The 22,952-nt window shown below is 45.5% G+C and overlaps 3 protein-coding genes across 3 annotated transcripts; 2 read left to right on the top strand and 1 right to left on the bottom strand.

The window, feature by feature from the left end:
* Positions 1 to 252: 252 nt before the first annotated feature.
* BKCO1_440003 (aspartate aminotransferase) lies at positions 253 to 1,633 on the top strand (the record flags this gene model as incomplete). Its single annotated transcript, XM_020276084.1, has 3 exons — positions 253 to 424; positions 473 to 1,128; positions 1,184 to 1,633. The coding sequence occupies 3 exons, from the start codon at positions 253 to 255 to the stop codon at positions 1,631 to 1,633; spliced, it is 1,278 nt and encodes a 425-aa protein (XP_020128097.1).
* A 1,236-nt stretch (positions 1,634 to 2,869) lies between these two features.
* Positions 2,870 to 4,171, top strand: BKCO1_440002 (3-carboxymuconate cyclase; the record flags this gene model as incomplete). The annotated part of the gene is made up of 3 exons (XM_020276073.1): positions 2,870 to 3,252; positions 3,301 to 3,778; positions 3,833 to 4,171. 3 exons carry the CDS (start codon positions 2,870 to 2,872, stop codon positions 4,169 to 4,171), a joined length of 1,200 nt encoding a protein of 399 aa, XP_020128096.1.
* A 317-nt stretch (positions 4,172 to 4,488) lies between these two features.
* Positions 4,489 to 4,824, bottom strand: BKCO1_440001 (uncharacterized protein; the record flags this gene model as incomplete). The annotated part of the gene is made up of 1 exon (XM_020276061.1): positions 4,489 to 4,824. The coding sequence occupies one exon, from the start codon at positions 4,822 to 4,824 to the stop codon at positions 4,489 to 4,491; it is 336 nt and encodes a 111-aa protein (XP_020128098.1).
* Positions 4,825 to 22,952: the final 18,128 nt, after the last annotated feature.

The raw sequence follows: 22,952 nt of genomic DNA, 5'->3' as shown, positions 1-22,952 counted from the left end.
AAAGAGCACCGGCAGGTTTGCCCCAAATGCCGGCGAGCAGCTGCCTAGGTGGGGGCCGGTGGGCGTAGGTGGGTCCAAGCTCCCGGCGCAACCGGCGCGAGACGGCGCCCCGAGCACAGCGGGCTCTGGGGTAGGTAAGTAAATACTACTCACACCACCAGCTCCACGTCCTGCTCCGATCGCCGCCCAGTCATCACCCTCCCGCACCCCACGAGCTCCGCAGTCCCAATTGCCATTGCCCTCATCCCCACAATGCTGTCCTCCACCTCCGCCGTCAGGCAGCTTGCTGCTCGCCGCCTCGTCGTCGCGCCTGCTGCCCGCGCCGCCTCTGCTTGGGCCAATGTGGCCCAGGGTCCTCCCGATGCCATCCTGGGCATCACTGAGGCCTTCAAGGCCGACAAGAACCCAAACAAGATCAACCTCGGTACGTCCCCCAGTTGCCTGCCTTCGCGCAGCCGCTGACCACTCGCAGGTGTGGGCGCCTACCGTGATGACCAGGGCAAGCCCTACGTGCTGCCCTCGGTGAAGCTGGCCGAGAAGAAGGTCGTCGACTCCAACCTCGACAAGGAGTACGCTGGCATCACCGGCCTCCCCGACTTCACTACTGCCGCCGCGAAGCTGGCCTACGGTGCCGACTCCAAGGCCATCGCCGACGCCCGCATCGCCATCACCCAGTCCATCTCCGGCACCGGCGCCCTGCGCATCGGCGGCGCCTTTTTGCAGCGCCACTACCCCCACGCGAAGGCCATCTACATCCCCACGCCCTCGTGGGCCAACCACAAGGCCGTCTTCTCCGACTGCGGCCTCGAGGTCAAGCAGTACCGCTACTACAACAAGGACACCATTGGTCTGGACTTCGACGGCCTGCTCAGGGACATCAGGGACATGCCCAAGAACAGCATCATCCTGCTGCACGCCTGCGCCCACAACCCCACCGGCGTCGACCCCACTAGGGAGCAGTGGCGCGCCATCAGCGACGCCGTCAAGGCCGGCGGGCACTTGCCCTTCTTCGACATGGCCTACCAGGGCTTCGCCAGCGGTGACACCAACAAGGACGCCTACGCTCTGCGCTACTTCGTCGAGCAGGGCCACCTGCCTGTTCTGGCCCAGAGCTTCGCCAAGAACATGGTAAGTTTCGTTCCCCTCTTTTGCGCTCGTGGAGCCATGCTAACGCATTAGCTAGGGATTGTACGGCGAGCGTGTTGGCGCTTTCTCCGTCGTCTGCGAGTCGGCTGAGGAGAAGAAGCGTGTCGACTCCCAGATCAAGATCCTCGTTCGCCCCATGTACTCGAACCCGCCCATCCATGGCGCTCGCATTGCCTCGACCCTGCTGAACGACCCGGCGCTGAACAAGCAGTGGCTTGGTGAGGTCAAGGACATGGCCAGCCGCATTATCCAGATGCGTACCCTACTGCAGATGCACCTCGGGACACTGGGCTCCAAGCGCAACTGGAACCACATCACCAGCCAGATCGGCATGTTCGCTTACACTGGCCTTACGCCTGAGCAGATGGAGACCTTGGCGAAGGAGCACTCTGTCTACGCTACCAAGGACGGCCGCATCTCGGTTGCTGGCATCACCTCCAAAAACGTCACGAGGCTTGCTTCGAGTATCTTCCAGGTTGCTGGCTAAGTTAAGGACCAGGATATAGATTCTTAGAACATGGCATGGTCCCATGCCGGAAACCAAAAAAAAAAAAACAATATGGTTTGTACAACAGCATGTACGGCTACTACTGGGCATAGATGTCAAAATGATGAGTCAAGATGCAATGAATTGTTGATATTGGCGACTACATCACTCCAAATCTAGCCGTTGCACCGTGAGCCCCGTATGGTGAGGAAACCAATGGCATGGCTAAACCATGAAAGCCTAACCACGTGAGCAGACCTCTAACACCATAGTTCTAGAGCTTATCAGTCGCTCTACTACGATGAATTATCACGGCTTGGGTCTCCGTATTGCCAAAGTACATACGAAGCTTATTGCGGTACGCTTTTATGACAAACAATCAGCCTCGCGTAGCCTCTAAGGCGTTCCTCGTCGTTGGAAAGTCCTTTGAGTCAGTTTGTGGGAATTAGTGCGGAGCTTTACCAAAGGCGTGCGTTCCACGGCCAAGGTCTGCTCAACAGACATGTTAAACCTATCTGCAATGTTATACTGCGAGGGCTCAGTACCTGACCAAGCCAGTGGCCATGAGATAGCGGTTGCCGCATCATCATGCCTACATATGTTCAATCTCTCCCAAGCAACGCAGACTGGCTGAGCGAGTCACCCACGGCCGTGCTGCGCTTCGTATGGCAACAACTTTGCGGAGTGTTGGAAATCACCACAATTGATCTGACTCGTGGAACAAACCATATTTTTTCAAGTCGGACCATACGGAATCGCGAGTCACTTCCGCTCGTCATTGAACACTACTAATATAAACGGCACCACTGGCACGGTGCGTGTATACCACGTCTTGGTCCTTGGCTGACCCGAGCGCGGACCGCAGTCACGTCTGAACATCTGAGTAGGCTTCTACCCAGCTATTCAAGCTACCAGTATACTTTCACTATCCGATTAGCTTGCTTCCGTAAAATAGATCTAGTCCGCACCGGTTGCCCCACGCGGGCTTGGCTCGTCCGTATTCTTGACTTGGCAGTTACAGGCTAATATGCAGGATCACCTCCGCAACCGACGGGAAAGAGCGCCTTAACAATAAGAGGTCATTGGTAGCCATTCGATATTTATATGGGCCTGCAGACTTTCTATCTAGATACATTGTCTCTAGACAGCCAGTAGGTGTCCATCTCTCTGGATCGATTTATTTCCTAGATTCTAACCAGCCCACGGATTGCCCCCACTCTCTCGACATCGCCCGCCATGCGTCACTTCGGTTCTCTATTCTTAGCCAGTGCGCTAGGTGCCACCGCCTCCAAAGCCGTCAACCTCTACGCGGCTACGTCGGATGGAAATCTTACCTCCCTTTCTCTGACCGTTGCCGACAGCGGCAACAATCTCACTGTGGCCAGCAAAACCGCCTGCGGCGCCAATGCGTCGTGGCTAACCTTCGACTCAAAGAATCGCTTGCTGTACTGTCTCGATCGTGGAGCTTCCTCTTCTACGAATGGGTCCATGAATTCATATTCGGTTGCGTCTGATGGGTTCCTGACGAGCATCGATTCCGTGACCGCACCCCTTTCCGGCGTCAGTCACGAAGTCTTCACCAACAAAGCCGGCAAGCAGGGCTTTGCTACTGCATCATAGTACGTGTGAAGTTCCCCTAGTATGTAATGCAAACTGACTGTATTCAGCAACCGGACTGCAATTTCTGTTATAGGCCTGGGGGGAGACGGTGCTCTTGACGAGCCCCTTCAGATAATCTATCCGACTCTCGAGACCACTGGCCCGGTGATCTCACGTCAAGACCTCTCTTACCTTCACCAGGTGCTTGTCGATCCCAAGGGCGAGTATCTCGTCATGAACGATCTGGGAGGCGACCGCATCAGAATCCTTAAATGGGACGCCGAGAACCTAGCCCCTCTTACAGAGCTGGAGCCTCTGCGTACTGACGCTGGATCTGGTCCGCGCCATGGGGTCTTTTGGAAGCCAGCCGCCTCTGACGACTTGTACTACTTTGTCGTCGGCGAGTTATCGCAAAACGTATACTCGTACAAGATTACCTACACTGATGCTGGTTTGACCGGGACTAAGATATTCGAGATTCCAGGACTTGGTTTCGAGAATAAAGTCCCGGCTCTGACCTCTCCATTGTCTGAAATTGCGCTTTCGGTGAGAGGATACTCGAGACACGTATCGGGTGCAGAACACTGACCGTCTTCGCAGCCGGACAACAAGTTCCTAATCGTCTCCCACCGCGATGTGTCTTTCGCCAACTCCACGAAACGGGCTTCTGGGCCTTCGGACACCTTGTCCACCTTTGCCATCAACCAAGATGGTACACTTGACCTAGTCCAGCTTGCACCATCAGGAGGCTGGTCACCACGCCATTTCGCCCTCAACAAGGCAGGCGACCTCCTTGCTGTTGGTCATCAGAATAACAAAACTGTCGTCATCTGGGAGCGCGACCTGGAGACGGGCAAAATCGTGACTGCCGAAGGCGGTGGTCCTGTAGCTATCGTTCAACTGTCGGGGGCTGTTGTCTGTACCATTTGGGACGAATGAGTTCAGCTGCTCTGTTGAACTTTTGATGCATCTCACTCTTGCACGTGGGCATACGGTCGTATAGGAATCGCATCAACTACAAATGTTTTATAACCGAGCAACGTCTGAAGATGGTTGGTCCGGGGTCATATGTCCTATAGCATATCCACGATGATACGCAAGATGTGTTGAGAAGCCACGTGGTCTGATAAAGAGAAATTGAATTTCAGGTACGCTCTGATGATCTTTTATCATATGGGTCGTGTTGGCCCCTCCCTTTTTGTCTGGTTCCAGCCCGACGCTCATCCCCACTCCAGCCCAGCAACCTCGCTCAATGCTCAAACGAGTGTACCGTTCCTCCTCGCCAGATAAGCCTGCACTCCATTCCTGTCCCTGCCCCCGGTCATGCTGTTCTCCTCGACTGTCTTCAACAATTTGGCAGCCCCCGTTGCAATCAACAGCGCACCTGCCACGCTGCCAACACCAGCCATTCCGGCTTTGTTGTGGTGAACCGCTTGCGCCACAGTCATGGGGGTGCCCTTGTACGGCTTGAACGGGCGGTTGTGGATGAGGCGGGCGAATTGTTGAGGAAGCTGAGCACGTGGTGCTACTTGGAGCGTGGGGCGGACTGCCTGGCAGGCCTTGGCGACGTTGGTGGCGCAGCGGTAGCACATGCTCGCAAGATTGCTCGGAGAAAGCGGATGGTTGTGGTAACTGAGGTTGTGCGGAGTAATGACGTGATAAAGTGGCCGGCACTTTTGGTGGTGTGGGATGATGATCAGTTGAGGAGGCTGGAGGGTTTGGCAAGGGCTTGGAGGAGAAAGAATCTGCGGGTTGCTGCTGTTGGATAGAGGCACACTTAGTGTTCTTTATAAACTGTAGAAGCCCGTGGAGACATATTGGGCATCTGTATGGTGTTGTGCCAGTATGGTCTGTTGTATGGTCCGAGTCTCAGCCGAAGTTGCGTTTTTGGGCATCTGAGGTCGTCTGAGACGTCGTCTGAGGATGTGACTGCCACCCCTCGCGGCGGTTGCGACTCGCATGAGAAATAGTGGAGTGTTTCATGCTGTGGTGTACGTTCGAGACAACGCAAGCGTCGAGAACCACCCCTCTTAGCGCTTGCACGACTCACATCATGGCCCTAAGGGCATTTGAACTACGCTGATGAACTCTCGCTCCTATCAGCACTAACGCTTCATCTATGACTAGAAAGTTTTCCTTAGGGTGTGGTATTTCTCTTCTAAAGTCTGGGCAATGTGTCAGACTAAGTAGTGAGCTGATGAGCTGATGGCAGCAATCGCGTAATAGACCATGTTTCCACCGTAGAGGATAGCGGGACCCGCATCGACTGCAGGCGTACGTACACAAAGGCTCTCGTGAGACTACTGAGCATGTCAGCTCATAATGTTGCTTCCGGTGAGATTGTGCAACAGATATCCCCGTTATAAAGACCCACTTTAGTACCCGCCGAGTTGCTTGAAAGCGTAGATTCCCGGTTCGTATGAAGGTCTCCCACCCCACTACGCCAGTCACCTAAAGCCTCGCTAAAAGAGATGGGCGTCTCTTCCGATGCCAGTGACGAAGGGTAAGACGTCGGGTAAACACCTAGGATAATTAGTCACAACAACCACACGCCGCAGGCAGGCGAAACTAAGATAAGAGGCAGATAATAGGAAGGTTAGAGAGAAGAGGTAGTAGTTAGTTATTATCTATACTATACTATGAGGTGTAAGGCACGAATAGGGAGCTTAAGATAGACACAAGAAGAGGGCTTATAATTAATAGACGAATTCTTAAGGAATTCGGCCTTCGCCCGTAGGCCGAAGGGCTTTTATATATAGCTAAGCGAGAGTTACGTAACTAGTACGTAACTTCTATAGGTCTCGTATATAAAGCGTATACGAGACGCGGCTATAGATTCTTATACTATCCCCCCTACTATAGGGGTCGACTACGACCCCGTAAAGGATAAAAAAACTCGAGAACCTTATATACCTTCTACGAGGAAAATCTTTCTTATTAAAAAGAAAAAAGCTCGTAGCTAGGGTCGTTAAGAAAATCCCTAGGCGCGAAAGCCGTAGCCTATATTTCTTAAAATATCCGCTTTTACCCGTGTTATAAGTAGATACGTAGAGTATACTTAACGCGTACGACTATTATACGCGAATCGAGTATATAGCGCTATACGCTAGAATAGTAGGAAAGTTTAGCTACTCTAGGCCGTTACGCGGCTTAGAGTGTCTAAAAGTAGAACTCTATTAGGGGTTTAATTCTACGTAGGAAAAGTAGTAATTACTTTCTACGTAATAGTAGTTATTCCGTCTTTTATCTTTTTAGGTTTATAATCGCGAGTCTCGTATATAGCTTAAGCGTTTTAGAACTATTATTTATACGTTCTAGATACGTATAGTATACGCGACGCGTACTTCCCCCCTAGTATTCCTTCGTAGTAATTATATTAGGCGTATCTATCTTTATAGAGTTTACTATTACTACTTATAATTCTTAATCTACGGCTAGATTTAGTAGCTAGTATCGTTATATCTATATCTATTAGCTAGATAATAGGTTCTTATCTCTTTACGAGTAGTACTTAGGCGTTAGATAGATATAGTTTCTTCTATTAGATAGATACGTTTTTATAGAGTCTAGGTCTATACGTTTTACGTACGCGTACCGTAGAAGGAGCTAGTAAGAAGTCTTTATATATTAGAGTTCTCTTACGCGATCGTTTTCCGACTCTACGCTATATCTATTTTCTAATATAGCTTTATCTTTAACTCCCCCTTACGGCTCTACCGCTTATTCTTTAACGTCTTCTATTACTCTAGAAGCTAGTTCTATAGATAGTATAGATAAGAAAGAGAAGAAGCTATCTCGTATAAGCTAGCTCGGTCTTAAATTAGCTTAAGATAAAGATAAAGATAAGACTCGGGCTCGCTATAAGCTATTTAGTATATAGGACGTCTCTCGACGTCGTCTCGTTAGTATCCGCGGCCTAGCTTCTTATTAGAAGCTAATTCCGCCTTATTATAAGGCCTTCTATAAATATTATCTTTTATACTAGGCTTCCGCTTCTTAGATCGATAATAACGTAAAAAATATTATTAAGTAGGGCTATATATGTAAGATATCGCTCTCGAAGTACTAAAGATATACTAGAGCGCGGTACGATTATACTTAGATAAGTTTTACTCTACGATTTATATACGCGTCGTATCTTTAGCTAACTCTTTTTATCTATTTAGCTATCTTCCGAGTTTCGCCGCGCTATAAACGTATTATCGTTTATACGCTAGTAGGCTATTCGTTATAATACTTCTAAGAAGTAGAATTTAGTCTATAGCTACGCCTCTAAGTATCTTAACTACGTTAAGAACTTCCGCCGGCTCGAGAAGGCTCGCGTTAAGAACGCTAGCGGTCTTAAGAAGTACTTATACGCTCGGTAGATCTCTCGCGACTATAATCTCTAACGTAAGTAGATAAGGGCTTTCTTAACCGTCTACTTTTACTTTTACTAATTCTTAGTATAGCTTAGTATAGGCGGTATCGATCTAATACTCTCTACGAACTAACGTATCGACGTAGCTACCGAGAACCGCCTTCTACGTAGCTAGAATAACCTCTTTAAGAAGAATAACCTTAATCCGAACCGCGATAAGTCTCTTAACGAGAGTAATAGCTAGAAGAGTATACGGTAATACTAGTACGGGCCCTTAGTAAAGTAAGAAATAGAGAGTAGATAAAATTTAGTTTTAATATTTAGCGAGGTTTTAGGGTTCTTTACGAGTTAGACTAGGCTTAAAGTTTTATATAAATTAGATACGCTTCTCGTACGCGGCGCTTACGCCTAGTAATAAAAATCTATTCTTTTTATATTATAGTTATTAACCTAAAAGTTTTCGTAAGTTAATCGGTCCTATAGAATTTCCTAACTATAAAAGAAACTACGATTTTTATTCTAGGTGCCTTTCGGCGACGTATCGATCTCGACCGTAGTATAACGATATATTTAGTAGCTTTCGCCCTCTAATTCTAAATTCTAAAGACTAAGCTTTTACCGCTTTATCTTATTTCTTAAGCCGGGAGGCCTTCCCCGCCCGCGTTTTATAGATTTTTCGCCTACTTACGATAAATCCCCGCGTATTCTTCGTACGCTCTTCGTATCTTTAGAGTTATTCCCCGGTAGATCTTTTTAAGGTTTTTCGCCTTATTATAAAGGTTCTCCGCGTACTCTTCGTACGCGTTTCGTATTCGGTAGGTTTATTCCCCTAGAGTATCGTTAACGGTATTCGTCGAGTAGTTTCTAGTAGTTCTCGAGTTCGTACTCGTACTTCTACTTATTATATTTATTTAGCTAGCCTAGCTATTTAATAAGATACTACTATAGTAGTGGTAATACTACGGTTTTCCTAGGTTTCTTATCGGGCTCTCGCTAGAGAGTAAGGGATCCCGTTAGTTCCTGCTCTAGCAGGCGGGAATCTAGACGTTCCGGTCCGGAAGGAGTAGAAAAAAATATATATCGACTACTAAAATTACAACCTCCGACTTAAATATATAAACTTCCGTAATACTCCCCTCGGGCCGAGTTCCTCCCGGCTAATTCCCTAAAGTCCCTACCGCCTTCCGTAATAGCCCCGCTATAATTCTTCCTTCTAGTAGCTAGCACGCCCTATCGTGCCTAAAACCCTTAGAATACCTTAACCAGCCCTAATCCTCTCGATTAGGCAACTTACCCGGCTAAACGTTTCTCCGCTCGCCGGCGCATCTAACCCCTTAACCACTATACGTATAGACTATCTAGGCTCCTAGTTATATTCCGCTAATTCTTCTCTAATACCTCTTCTTCTTCTTTACCCGTTACCTAAGATAAGCTTTCGTACTCACCCTTTCCTTCCGCGGGCTTTTAGTATTACCCTTAAAACCTTTTCTTTACCTTTATAATCCTTACGTCCCCTTTACTCCCCTTTCTTACCTCCTCGCTGCTACCTTACCTGCCCTTTATCTTCTCCCTCGGACCCGCCTCTTAACGCCTCGGATTTCTAACTCCTACTTTCTTCTTAAGTTTCCCTCCCTTCTATTAGTACTTCCGTTACTAACTCCCGCTTCTTCTAATACTTAGTTCTACGGGTCTTTACTATTAATATGCGTATCGACCCTTAGGTTAGTTCTTCCTCCTAGTTCCCGATCCGGGTTCCGTCTATAGCTTCTTTAGAGGATTCCTCTATTTACCTTAAGTAGGAGCCTAAGGATATTCCTATAGAGCACCCGCGTACTACCCGTAAAAAGCCGCCCGAGGTTCCCGAGGACACTTCGCCTTCCGAGTATACCGAGGTCTCGTACTTCGACTAGAAGACTCCGGAACTTACTCCTCCGGCCGAGCGCGAAAAGTCCCGCCGCTCCCGCTATACGAGCCCAAACCCGGATAATAATAGTAAAGAGGAAGATTACGAGGAGGCTTAGGAAGATACTTAAGCCGCCTCGGAAGCCTCTAAGAAGAATCCGACTCCCGAATCCTCTAAGCCCGTAAAGCGAATTCTAACGACTCCCGGCTCGTCCCGCCGCGATTTCCTTTAGGCTCGCCGTATCGACGCGGCGTACGCCGCCAACCGTACTTAGGCCGATAAAGTCCTAGCGAACCCCTTAACCCTCTTCTCGTCCTATACTATCTCGGGTCCCGGCGATTTCTAGGTCTCCGTCGTCGATCGTCCGACTAAGCTTAGTTCGTCCCGTCTTTATCTCTCTTTTTTCTATAGTCCCTAACGTTCTTCTAGCTAAGTCCTAGGCGTTATTTGCTTAGGCTTAGGCCGCTGCCCTCGAGGAGATTAATAAGTCGGTCGGGAAGGATACTAGTCCCGAGAAAGATAACGATAAGTTACTCGCCTAATCTATTTTTCTAACGCTAGCGGCTTCTCCTTTTCTTCTCGGCTTTTAGCGAAACTCTCTTACTTATACTATATCTATTTCTCTAGATTCCGAGGCGGCCTTCTAGGCTTCGCTTACTTCCGCGGATGCGGAGGTCGTTTCTAAGACTCGTCCCGTAGATCTTCCGTTCTATATTACGTATACCGGAGCCGCCCTAGTATCGTACCGCTGGATTTACGCGAGTCTATCGACGCACGTCTAGAAGTCCCTAGTTAGTACTACTTAGGATGCCACTTTCTCCTCGGAGGTCTAGCCCCCCCTCTTCGACTCTAACGGATCTTATCCGATCGCTATCCGGGACCGTAGACGCCTACTCGTAATACTCCGTATACGTTAGACGGAACGGGTTCCCGACTCTTATACCTACTATATAGTCCGCGGTTACCCGTATATCGTTTAGAAGGGCCCTAAGCCTTTTAAGGGTTTCTATAGTAGCGACTACTACCTTTAGTGCTTCCGTATATACTCGATATATTCCCTAGTAAGTTCTACCCCCTTCTTCTTTAGATTCCCGTACTAACTCGATTTTTCTAGGATACTAACCCGTCGAAGCGTCGTATCTTTAGTCCCGTAACCCCCTCTTCGCGGAAGCGCCGAGAATTAGTTAGCTTATTTAGAGTTTCGGAGCGCGTTCCTACTAAGTACGGTTCCCCTAGAGCCTCCCTTTACGCCGGCGGATTCTTAGACTTTACTCGTGCTAGCCTCCTAGCGCCTCCTCCGCCGGTTCCGCCCGCGGCTTCTATCCCTCCGGAGCTCGTTTAACGTCTTTCCGTTACGAAGGGCGCTATCCGGAGCCTGGTTCCTAAGGTCGACAGGCTTATATCCCGGGCTAACTCGGACGCGACTACGATTTAAGACCTCTAAGGCCGTATTTCTACTTTTAAGGAAACCGTTTAGGGATTCGCTTATAACCGTAATACCCTCTTCCGGAACCTCGAGGTGCTTACGACCGCCACCCGGGAGTTATAGAAGCGCCTCTAAGATCTCGAGGATAAAGTTAAGGACTCTCGTCGTAGCCGTAGAACTCGTCGCCGTAGATAGCTTTCCCTAACGGTATCTTCTTCTATCCTTAGGCTTCTTCTTCTTCTCGATACCCTACTAGCGTGCCTTTATAGTAAAATTTATACTTTTCTCCTCGGGGTTGCCTCTAGTTACCTCCTCTTTTACGTCTTTCTAGGCCGGGGTCTTCGGATCCCCTAAGTCTCCTCTTACTCCCTTTAGGAATTCTATTTCTTCTTAGGGAACCTTTCTTTTCTTCGTGTAATTTAAGATAATCCCGTATTAATAACTAACTCTCTCTTCTAGGAACTTGCTATGGCCCCGTTTATAGCTTTCGCGGAATAAAGACGCCGTAGGTTTTATCGGGTCCTAATAGCTTTCTTATAGTATTCTAACTCGGTAGGTTTACTTTTCTTAGTACCTTCTTAGATTCTTCCTCGCTAACTTCTTCTTCCCGCGCTTCTTCCCGCGGGAAAAATCGCTTTAAACGGTCTCCCGCGATCGTTTTCTAGAGTACTAATCCGTTAAGCTCGGAAAGCCGATATGTCCCCTTCGGAAGTACCTCGTAGACTAGGTAAGGTCCTAGCCACCGATACGAGAGTTTAACGGAATAGCTATATTTCTAACGGATGTTATATAGAAGGACTATATCGCCCTTCCGGAGCCTTTCCAATCTACTTCTCTTCCGGAAATCCTACGTCTCTTTCCCTATTTCCCGTATTCTCCGAAGGTATAAGGTCGCTTCTTCTAGGTCTATATTCCTTATTTCTAGTTGCCTTACTCGTGTGCTAATAAGATTCTTAGTACTATAATTCGCGGCCTACGGAAGGACCGCCTATATCGGAATATCGAGTTTAATTAGTAGAACCGCCTCGGCCCCGTATATAAGGTATATAGGGCTTCGTCCGGTACTACCCCGGACTATTATCCGGTCTACCTAAAGGGCAGCGTAGAAGTATTTTATCTAGCCGGACTCCGAGCCGTCCGTAAGTTTTAATAGCGTAGCTAGGAGCGGACGATACCCGGCTTCTACTATCCTATTCGATATAGAATAATACGCCGATACGATAATCTTCGGAACCCTATACTTTCTAAGTAGAATCTCGACCCACTTCTAGTTCTCCGGCCCTCCGTCCGTTACTACCCGCAACGGACAACCGTACCGGTATAGTATATCCTCCTAAAGGAACTTCGCAACGGCTTCTAAGGTCGCCCTTCGAAGTATTCTTACTTCTACCTATTCTAAGAGTGCTTCCCGAACCTCTACGTAGTACTTATATACTCTATCCCGCGGCATGTATATAACGTCGACGTAAATCTATTACTATATTACTATTATCCGAGCGGGATTTAACTCCTCCGCGGCTCGGTTACCTACGCGCCATTAATATTCCTCGTATATTCGATAGTAAAGTTCTACGTCCTTCTAGAGCTCTTTCTAGTAGTACCGGTCCGTAATCTTCCGATAGGTCGCCTTTCTACTACGGTGTCCTACCTCTTCGTATATCTTCCGTAGGACTTTATTCTAGTCCTTCTCTTTATCTACGACTCTTCGGAGGGGGTTAAGACTCCTAGCCTTTCGAAATAGGGTCCCGTCCTAGAGGATGTACTTAAGCGCTTCTATCTTAAAGGAACGGCGTTTATATCTTATTAGTCCTTTAGGAACCTTTAGGGTTCTAAGAAATTCCGCGATCCTCTCGTACTTTCTATTATATTCTTCTATAGATCCCGTGGCTTCTATCGCGTACCGCATCTCCCCTATACGAAGGAGGGCCCGATCTAAAAAGTCGTTAATATCTTCCTCTTATTCCGCTTCTTTTCGGTCGTCTTCCGTTTCCGGCCTTCTAGACAGCCTATCGGAAGTAGTATATTTTACTCCCGGAATATAGACCACCTTAAAGTTAAATAGTCGGATATACGCGATCTAGCGGTTTACTAGTACTTCCGGGATATCCGAGGAACTTCGGTTTAACTAAGCGATAAGCGTCTAGGCGTCTAGCTCTAGGCGGAAATATACCCCGTATAGATAGTTTTAGAACTTCTTAATCGTCCTTAAGACACCGTAATACTTCTTCTTCCCGGTATCGTAGTTTACTTCGGCTTCCTTCTAGATTCCGCTCTCGTATCTTACGGGATATCTTTTCCGAGGATCTATCTTATCTTCCTATATTAATACCGCTTTCTATCCGGTCCCGCTTGCGTCTACCGCTAGGATAATAAGCCTTCCTAATTCGTAATTAATAGTTACTAGGGCCGGGGCGGACGTTAGGGCCTATTTTAAGGATTTTATCGCTTCTTCTTAAGCTAACTCCCACCGAAATTCCTAGTCTTTTTATAGTAAGAAGTAGAGGGGTTCCGCGATTACCGTAAAATCCCTAACCTAAACGCGGTAGTAAATATAGACGCCGAGAAAACCTCGAACTTCCCGTATATTAGTATAAGTAGGCCAGTCTAGGATCTTAACGATCCTCGCGGAGTCTAAGTACCGTCCCCCGGAATTATATACGTATTCGACGATCTTTAAGCCGTTCTTATACTAGTAGTTCTTCGCCCCCGAGGTAGTTAAGCCCGCTAGTTCTAGGGAGTATAGGACCCTATCTAAGTTTCGGACGTACTCTATTACGTACCGCCTTACTTGAGATAGATCTAGGATTTCTTCTTCGTCGTACGTTGTCCGAGGCCCTTTTACGCTAATATCGTCTAAAAATACTCTTTCGACTCTGGGGATTTTATCCTCGAGTACCTTGTTTATAATCCGGACGAACTACGCTACGGAATTCGTCCCTCCCTACGGGAGAGTGGTTATCCGTAGTAGTCTAAGCGGTGTTTAAAATCCCGTTAGGTCTCTATCTTCCTCCGCCAGCGGAACTTAGTCGTAACTAGAGAAAAGATCTAATAATAACGCGATCGCCAGTCCCGCGAATTCCTCGAAGTATTCGTTAGCCGCTAGAGGAAGGTTTACGTCCCTAATAGTAACTCTATTAATATCTATAGCCGTATTTACTAGTCGGTATTAGCCCGGAGCTTTCTTTACCGTAAGAAACTACGGGTTCTAATAGAATTCTTCGCATCTTTCTAGAACCCCCGATCTTAGACGATCGCGTAGTATATCTTCTACGAGTCCCGATAGGGCTCTAGGCACGGTATACTCTAGCTTTTACTATAGCTTATGCGCGATCGTCTTAATCCGTTACGGGGGTGCTACTTCCGGGCGGACTTCTTCTTTTTCTTCGAAGGTCTACGATAGTGCCGCCTCTCTTCGTAGTATTATCGCGACTAAGAGCTTTCTTTCCTCGGGACGAATATTCCTAACTAGGAGGTCCTCCTCCCGGTCCTTCGTTAGGCGAAACCTTAGGGGTTCCTTATATATTCTAGGGATTAGTACCGAGTTATACCCGTCTTTAACCTTCGGGGCTACTAACCCCCTATAATACTTTCCGAGGACGGCCTTCTTCTAGTCCTCTCTACTAGCCGGCGCCTTATCTCTCTCGGTCTAGTTTACCGGTCTTATCTTATCCGCCTTTCTTTTATACGCCGTGCGGACGGCACCCTCTCCCTAGTAACTTTTTACGGTAGGTGGTAACCGGAATAGATAAGGTTCCGTAAACTCGTCTACCCTCCGCGATAGACGAAAGTCCCCCGCTTAACCGTACCCCGGACGGAATCGCGGGAGGTCCTTTCGGAGGATTTCTCTTCCCTCCTTTTTCGGCTAGATCTTTATAAGCGTCGCCCGGACTACTAATCTATAAGGTCGTTTCCCGCCCCCGGTAATAGAAAGAGTTCTACTCGGGTTAGTAGGAATAGTTAGTCCTCGGTATACGGACCTGCGGCCCTCTAGCTAACCCGCGTCTACTAGTCTTCGGAATATATCGTATACTCGTAGGAACCGTCGGAAAGGTTCCTTTCCTCGATAAACGTCTTTCTAATAAAGGGTCTTTCTAATAGTAGCTCCTCGCCGGGGGCCTCGGAAACGAATAAGGGATACTTTACCTTAATTCCTCTAATCCGGATTAGGGCGCGTTCTATAAGTCCTATAAGAGAGGTCTTCTTTCCGTTAGCGGATCTTATCTAGAGCCGCGGATTCCAAGTTATAGAAAGACCTATTTTCGTATATAGCTCGTAGGTAATTATATATATCTCGGCACCCCTATTAATTACCGCGGGATACTCTAAGTCCCCGAGCGACGCGTGTACTTTTAGGCTAGAAGAGGTATATAGTTCCTCGGCACGTAAAACCGCTTCCGTACTATAGTTAACGGAACCTTAGATTCCTTTAGTAGGGGCCCTTAGGACTTTCGCCTCTATCTCCGGAAGTCGGGTAGTTCTAAAGATTAGCTTCCTAAGACGAGGTAAGGCACCGAGGACGTCTATCGGTCGAAAGATGCGCGGCTTAAAGAATAAATTCCGGAGGAGTCGTTCCTCGCTAGCTTCCCTTAGGATTTCTTCCCGGAAATTTACTCTTTCCTAGTACCCTTTAGACTAGAACTTTAGTTTATCGATTTCTATTTTATCTACCTCGGGCTTAGTATAAGCTCTACTCCGGAATCCCTTAGGACTAGAGAGCTTCTACTCCTACTCTACTCGTATCGTTATCCCCTTCCAGCCCGCGGCCGTACGAACTTCTATATAATATCCCTCGGATTCCTCTTTATCTTTCGTATCCTCCTCCGGGGTATATATAGTAACCGACCGCGTAGCACCCGTAGGGACTTAAGCACTAGCGTTTTTCCAAGCTATTTAGCAACTTTCCGCGAGGGTTTTTCTAGGGACCCGGGAAACTTTAGGTCCTCCCGGTAGATTTAATACCGCCTTTCCCGTAACTTTAAACCGGCGGATCTTCCCTTCTTAGCGAAGCCTAGATAATTCCGTATATTAGTAGATTAAATAGCTAGGGGACCCGCAGCTATAATAGGTCCGGGAAGGTCGATTCCTAGTAGGGACCAAATTCCTAGAAGCGGCACCTAGGCGAAGGGCTAGGGCCTCGAACTTTCGGGTAAGTTCCGCTAACTATTTATTTTCGCGACGTTATCCCGTTTAGTTCTAAACGTCGGAAGTTACTTATCCCGACTTTCTTCCGAACTTATCTATAATACTCGAGTAGTTCTAAGTATCTTTCTCCGTAGGAATAAGTCGCTCTAGGAGGGTCTTATCTTCCGCGATCTTTAATTTCTCCTTATAAACCTTCTCGAACTTCTAATCTTCCGGCTCGTTCGGGTCTAATCTTAGTCGAGTGGCTACCTTTTCCGCCGTATCCCTCGGAAGACCCGTTAGGAAAAACTTACTCCTCGTATAGGGGTTTAAGCTCCCGTTTAGAAATAGCGGAGCCGATAGGGAGTAGAACTACCGATAGTATACCGCGACGTTATCCGAGTCCTTCCGCGGCTATTTCGTAAATTATTCTAAAAACGAGATTGTCCGCATCTTCGCATCTAAATTATACTCCCGGTATTCCTTAAGGAGCCGCTTCCGAAGGGCTTCCTAGTTCTTTTCGAGGGATTTAGATATCGCGTAGATTCCGATAGCGATTAGGTTCTCGTAGTAGTAGGGGAGGTTGTCTACTAGTTCCTCGGAACGAGTCCGGCTATAAGTTATATATATATATTAGTATCGGGTTAGGAAGTTCGTAACGTTCTTACCGGTAAATAACGGAGTATCTAGCGTTCTAGGAATCGGTAGTAGTATATAGACCTACACTAAGGGAGGAACTATAGCGGGAGTTACGGTAGTAGTTAAGTCCTCGGAGGGAGTATTAACTTCCCCCGGAACTGGGTATCGTATACCTTTATTCGCTATAGTAATTCGCTTTCCGAGGGATATAATAAAGTCTAGAATAAGGGTGGTAATAAGGATAAGGAGCGAGTTTAGAAGGTTCTTAAGTACCTCGGGCTCTAGTAAGGCCCGAGTCTTTCTATCTCGCGCTAATTCCCGTATAGGTCGGTGTTTCCTCTCCTTTCTTCCTCGACTCCTAATCTTAGGACGCATCTTCCGAAGCTTTCGTCTAGGTAAAACGGCGGTATAGGCCATCTTCCGTAGTCTTCTACTAGGATTCTTAGTATTTCTTAGGTTCCTCGGAGTTCTTCTTCTAGGTCTTTCCCTATTAGGGTAATAGATTCGTCGGAATTCTTCGGGACTTTCGTAAGGTAGTATAAAACTAGGAGTTTCTCGGGGAAACTAGTATTTAGGACTATCGTAGATTACCCCGTTTAGTAATTAACTCGGTCTTTCTTAGTTCCTTTAACTAGAACTTGTCGGATCCTACGGCCTTTTCTTCGGAACTTCTTCTATAGAGTTTTCTTTTCTCTTCCTATTTGAGGAAGTCGTATCTAACACGTTAGGTAGGGGAGGGGTCTATCTCTCTTCCTCGAATCTTACACGGAAACACGTAGGAACTTAGAGGAAATAAAGCTTTCTAGGAGCGGAGACTAATTTATAGTAGTAGTAATACCACGGTTTCCCTAGATTTCTTATCGGGCTCTCGCTAGAGAGTAAGGGATCCCGTTAGTTCCTACTCTAGCAGGCGGGAATCCAGACGTTCCGGTCCGGAAGGAGTAGAAAAGAATATATATCGACTACTAAAATTATAACCTCCGACTTAAATATATAAACTTCCGTAATACTCCCCTCGGGCCGAGTTTCTCCCGGCTAATTCCCTAAAGTCCCTACCGCCTTCCGTGATAGCCCCGCTATACTACGAACCGCGGAGGCCGTCTTTATAGTTAACGACGGCCTTAATCTTCTATATATTCTCTAACTCTATAGCGGGCGGTTAGAAACCGGGCTTTACGAAGTATAGCTCTAGAAGAAATATATAGAAGATAAAATAGAGTCGCGCTATTAAGGCTAGTAGCTTAAGCTAGTAGGCGGAGTTTCTAATCTTCTTAATAATCTTAAAGAAACCGAGGAATTAGCCGTCTAGCTTCTTATAAGATCGCTTTGTACGAATATTCTTTATAGATAGTAAAACCTCGTCCTCTATTTTAAAGTGGCGATCTAGGCGGCCTTTATTATAGTACTAAGCCTAGAGCTACTATACGTATAGAATTATCTAGTATATACGTACGTATACGCTACGTATACGTTCGATATACGCTTTAGCTACGTCGGGCGCGAGAGTAATATTTTTAATATTTAAGAATACTACTACGAGGCTTCTTATTTAGTTAGATCTAAGAATACCGTTTAACGCCTCGTTATTCGTACCGTAGCTTAGGATATTAGGGGTATATTCGGTAGTAGAGTATAACTTATTATTATACGCGAATACTACTTATAGTAATAGTTTAGCCTAATTAGATTACTTCTAGTTAGAGTATATCCTTAGATACGTCTTAATCTCTTAGTTTTAATATTTTATTTACCCGTTCGTCTACGGATAGAATACCGTGCTAAGGCGTCGTTTAATATCTAATTTATAGTATAGAGTAGACTAGTATTCGCTAGTAAATACTAACTCTCTATCTAAGACGATAGAGTCTAGAATAATCGTCTATAAGAAGTATAGTTCGAGTAGGGCCGTAAGGTTCTTTACGTTAATCGTCTTACGTACTAGAAAGTAAAATACCTTCTTAGTAGCGCGGTCTACGACTACTAGAATAGAGTTATATAAGCCCCTATCGCGGCCCCTTAATTTAGAAAGATCCGTAATAAAATTAAAAGAGAGATATTTTTACGGCTCTCGTTCTACCTTAACTAGCTATATAAGGCCGTAGGGCTTATAGCGACGTACCTTATATCTCTAGTAGACGTTATATATATTAATATAGGCCTTAACTTTCTTATTTAGACCGGGCCACTCGTACTTACGTACGATTACTTTATATATACGTTTAAAGCTATAGTAGCCGCCCGTAGAGTCGTTATAGTTACGCTTAATAATCTCGTCCCGTAGAGGGGTATTATAAGAAACGTAGACCTTTATATAGCGGCGTAGAAGACTATTTTAGTCGAAGAACTAACTCTTAACCGTAAGTTTCTCTAGAATTTAAGTTCGGCGCTAGACGACGGTATCGTCTTCCCGCTAGACCTTCTTAATAAATAAAAATAGTAACCTTAAAGGTTCCTCTATAGCTAGTTTTTCGTTAAGTATAGCTACTACTATTACTTAACGTAGTACGAAGCTCCGGGCTTTTTTTATATTAGCGAGGGCTTACGCTAGCCGTAAGCTTTTCTTATCTAGAAGTTTAGAATTCTAGGCCCTCGCGTTATTACGGTTTTCGCTAGCCGCGCTAGTATATACGGCGGCGATAAGTTCTAGTAGAGAAACGAAGAGCGTATTATTCGGTTAGCTATCGTAGCGCGGGTCTCTTATATACTCTTCGTATACGCCGCGCGTAGTAGGGATAGTAGCCTCTAGAAAACTATCTATAAGTTTCCGTATCCGTAGCTTCTATTATAACGTTAGTAATATAGCGTCTAGATATACCTTCTTTTTAACCTCTTTAAACTCTAATACGTAATCGAATCGCCTAGAGAGAGAATCGGCGGGGTTAGAGACCCTAGATTTATATTTAATCTCGAAGTTGAACTTCGCTAGCGTTTTAGCGTAGCGGGTCTAACGTTCTAATAACTTTTTAGTACTTATAAAGTATTTAAGATTATTATAATTATAGAGTACGCGCGTCGGGTATAAGGCGTATATAAGAAAGTATCGCTATACGTTAAAGTATTTAATAATAGCTAGTAGTTTCTTATCGTGCGTATTATAGCGTACTTTTATAGCCGTAAACTTCTTACTATAGTAGGTAATAGATAACTAGTATTTTTAGTCGCCCTCCTACGCTTAGGGCTAGAGTAGAATGCTAGCTAAGGCGAAATTTAATATATTAGTAATAAGTATTAGCTATAATACTAGGTCGTAGTACTAGAGGACCGGGCTATACGAAAAGGCGTCTTTTAGCGTACGAAACGTATATATAGCGTCGTCTAGCTAGTAGAACTAAATATACTACTTAGTTAGGCCCTTCCGGGACTTCTTCGTAGATACTCTCTTAGGTGCCCGAGTAGCGTTCTAGAGGAGGTTATTTAGAGGCTTAGTAATAGAGAAGTAGTTCTATATAAATCGCCTATAGAAGTTAGTAAAGCTAAGAAATACTTATATATTACGAAAGAAGCTAGATTCTAGCTATTCTTAAATAGCCTTTACGCGTTCGGGGTCTATTACGACGCCGCTAGGCGTTACGATAAACTCTAGAAACTCCGCGTAGATCGTATAAAAGATATACTTTAATATCTTAATATATAAGCTCTAGTTTTAGAGGCGCTAGAGTATCTACTAAACGTATTAAACGTAATCTTTCTCGTTTCGAGAGTAGATTAAGATATTATCTAGATATACGACGTAGATAGTATCTATAAGGCTTTCGAGAGCTTTATTAATATAGCTCTAGAACGTAGCCGGCGCGTTAGTTAGGCTAAAGAGTATAACGAGATACTTAAATAGATTATATCTTATCTTAAAGACCGTCTTCTACTCGTCGCCCTTACGAATATAGAGTCTATAATAGGCGTTACGTAAGTCTAGCTTCGTAAAGATCTTCGCGTAAGATATACGGTTTAATAGTTCGCTAATAAGAAGAAGCGGGTATCGATTCTTAATTATAATCTAATTTAGTCTTCGGTAATCGATATATAATCGTATAGTCTCGTTAGGCTTAGAGACGAAGAGGATTAGCGCGCTAGTAGAAGACTTACTAGGCTAAATCTAGCCCTTCTTAAAAGTCTTATCGAGATATTCTCGTAGGATTTATAGCTCTCTTAGCGAGAGATTATAAATAGATATCTAGGGCGGCGACTTACCGTCCTCTAAATCGATCGTATAGTCGTATTCGAAGTTCTAGACTAGCTTATCGGCTAGTTCGTTCGATACGATATCCGTAAAGTCTTAGTATTAACTTAGAAGTTCTTCTTATAGCGCGGTAACTATTACGGCTATAAGAATAGAATTACTTTACGCTTTTAATACGAAGTATATATATTACGTATACGCGACGCTAGTACGTCGCGGGTAGTACGTAGAGTTACGATCTCCGCCTTTCTACGTTAGTAGGGGCTAGTCTTAACTAGAAACCTTACCTTCTAAATTAATCTAGTAGACGGGATCGTCTAAGGCTAGTTAACTAGTAAATTATATCGTAGAGATAAGCTCGATACGGTCTTAGTATAAATTATCCTATTTAAGAGTATTCGTACTAAAGCGGGCGATAAGGTCGGCCGCTTTTAGCTAGTCTAGGCCGAGGATTAGGTCGTAACCCTTAAAGAACGCGCTCTAGAATAGGCGCGGTTTAATAATTCGCTTAACGCCTATCCCGTCTTTAGCCTAAAGAGTAAGTTTATAGAAGTTCTATATAGTTATAAAGTAGCTATCTAAGAACCGTACGCGGAGCGTACGCTTAACGTACGAGGAAAATACGCGATAAATACTTACTAGATCTTACCTAATAAGGTTTATATCGCTTTCTAAATCTAAGAGGGTCTTTAAGGCTACTAGCCCTTTCGGCGACTCTAGAAGAACGTTTATAACGATTCGTTTAGTTAAGCCTTAGTCGACTAGTTCTAGAGATAGACGGCTTAGAGCCGCTACTAGAACTATTCTTTTTCTAAGGTCTTATCGTTCTTCGAGCTATTAGCTCTAGAAGGGGGTTAGTTACTAGCCGGGTTTTTATTAAACCGGCGAAAGCCTAAGTTGCGTTTCGTATACGAAGCGCCTACGCCTTATCTATAAGTTAACTTCTAGAAGTCTTCTTAGCGAGGCGGCTTATATCGGCTTAAGTTTCTTAACCGACCTCGCCTACTATTAATAGAGTAGGCCGGACGCGGGCGTTTATAGCCTACGCTCTAGCGCTATTATTCCTCCGTCTACGCTATTTTAACTAAGCCGAGCGTCTACTTAAGGCTAATAATTAAGTCGTAGAGTTTCTTAACCCTTTAGATAGTCTTTATCGTAGGGTGTTTAAGAAGTTCTTTATAATAGACCTCTAGAAGGTTCGTAAAGAAGAGATCGATAAGAAGATTCTTATCGACTACCGCGTATAGAAGCTATTTATATAGGCTTTCTATACGGGCGCGGTACTTCTAATACGACGTACTAGGCTTTATTAGGAAGCGATAGAATATAACCGTATTCTCGTACCGCCGTAAGGTGGGGTTTCTTACTTAATTTTAAACGATTACTTTAAACTCCTTAAAGAGGAGCTTCCTCCGGGTTATAGATTTATCTAGGCGTTAGTAGATATATTAGGCGATTACTTCGTGCTTCGCGAGGCCCTAGAGGGCCTAGCGGGTCCGCTTCTTAGTATTCTAGTCTTATAGATTAAGTATATTAAACTTATTATTTAACTCGTTAATCTACTTATTAAAATAGTACTAGGTCGCGGTTTATAGTTTAAGAACGTTCTTTTCTCGCTAGATCGCCTTCCGCGCTTCGGAGTCGAGATATATACGAGGAGTATACGTTTCGGATACGCTTAGCTAAGAGAGTATTTTAATACGTTTCTATAGACCCTTAATTAAAGCGTTTAATTCGATAATTTAAGCCGAGGAGGTCGAAATTACTATAGAGAGTCTATAGATCTTAGCCTTTAGATTTATAATAACGTCTTCGAGCGTAATCGTTATAGAGGGGGGTTCTTCTATAGCGGTAGGTATCGGGGGTGCCTCGTTAGCGTTGTCGTCTAATTCGCCAGGGGTCGGATAGTCCGACCCGGTTAAGGGGTCTTATACGACCGTAGCGTTTTCGGTACGCGACGTATACGCGTCGCGTACGGGAAGAGGGGTCCGCTTAGAAGATATCTTAAACCGGCTATTTAAAGAGAAGGATTCGAATATAAGGTATAAGGCACGAATAGGAAGCTTAAGATAGATATAAGAAGAGGGCTTATAA

This window comes from Diplodia corticola (assembly GCF_001883845.1).
Source record: "Diplodia corticola strain CBS 112549 chromosome Unknown scaffold44, whole genome shotgun sequence".
Classification (NCBI taxonomy): Eukaryota; Fungi; Ascomycota; class Dothideomycetes; order Botryosphaeriales; family Botryosphaeriaceae; genus Diplodia; species Diplodia corticola.
The sequence above is the reverse complement of the archived record's forward strand: the minus strand, read 5'-3'. Positions and strand labels throughout refer to the sequence as shown.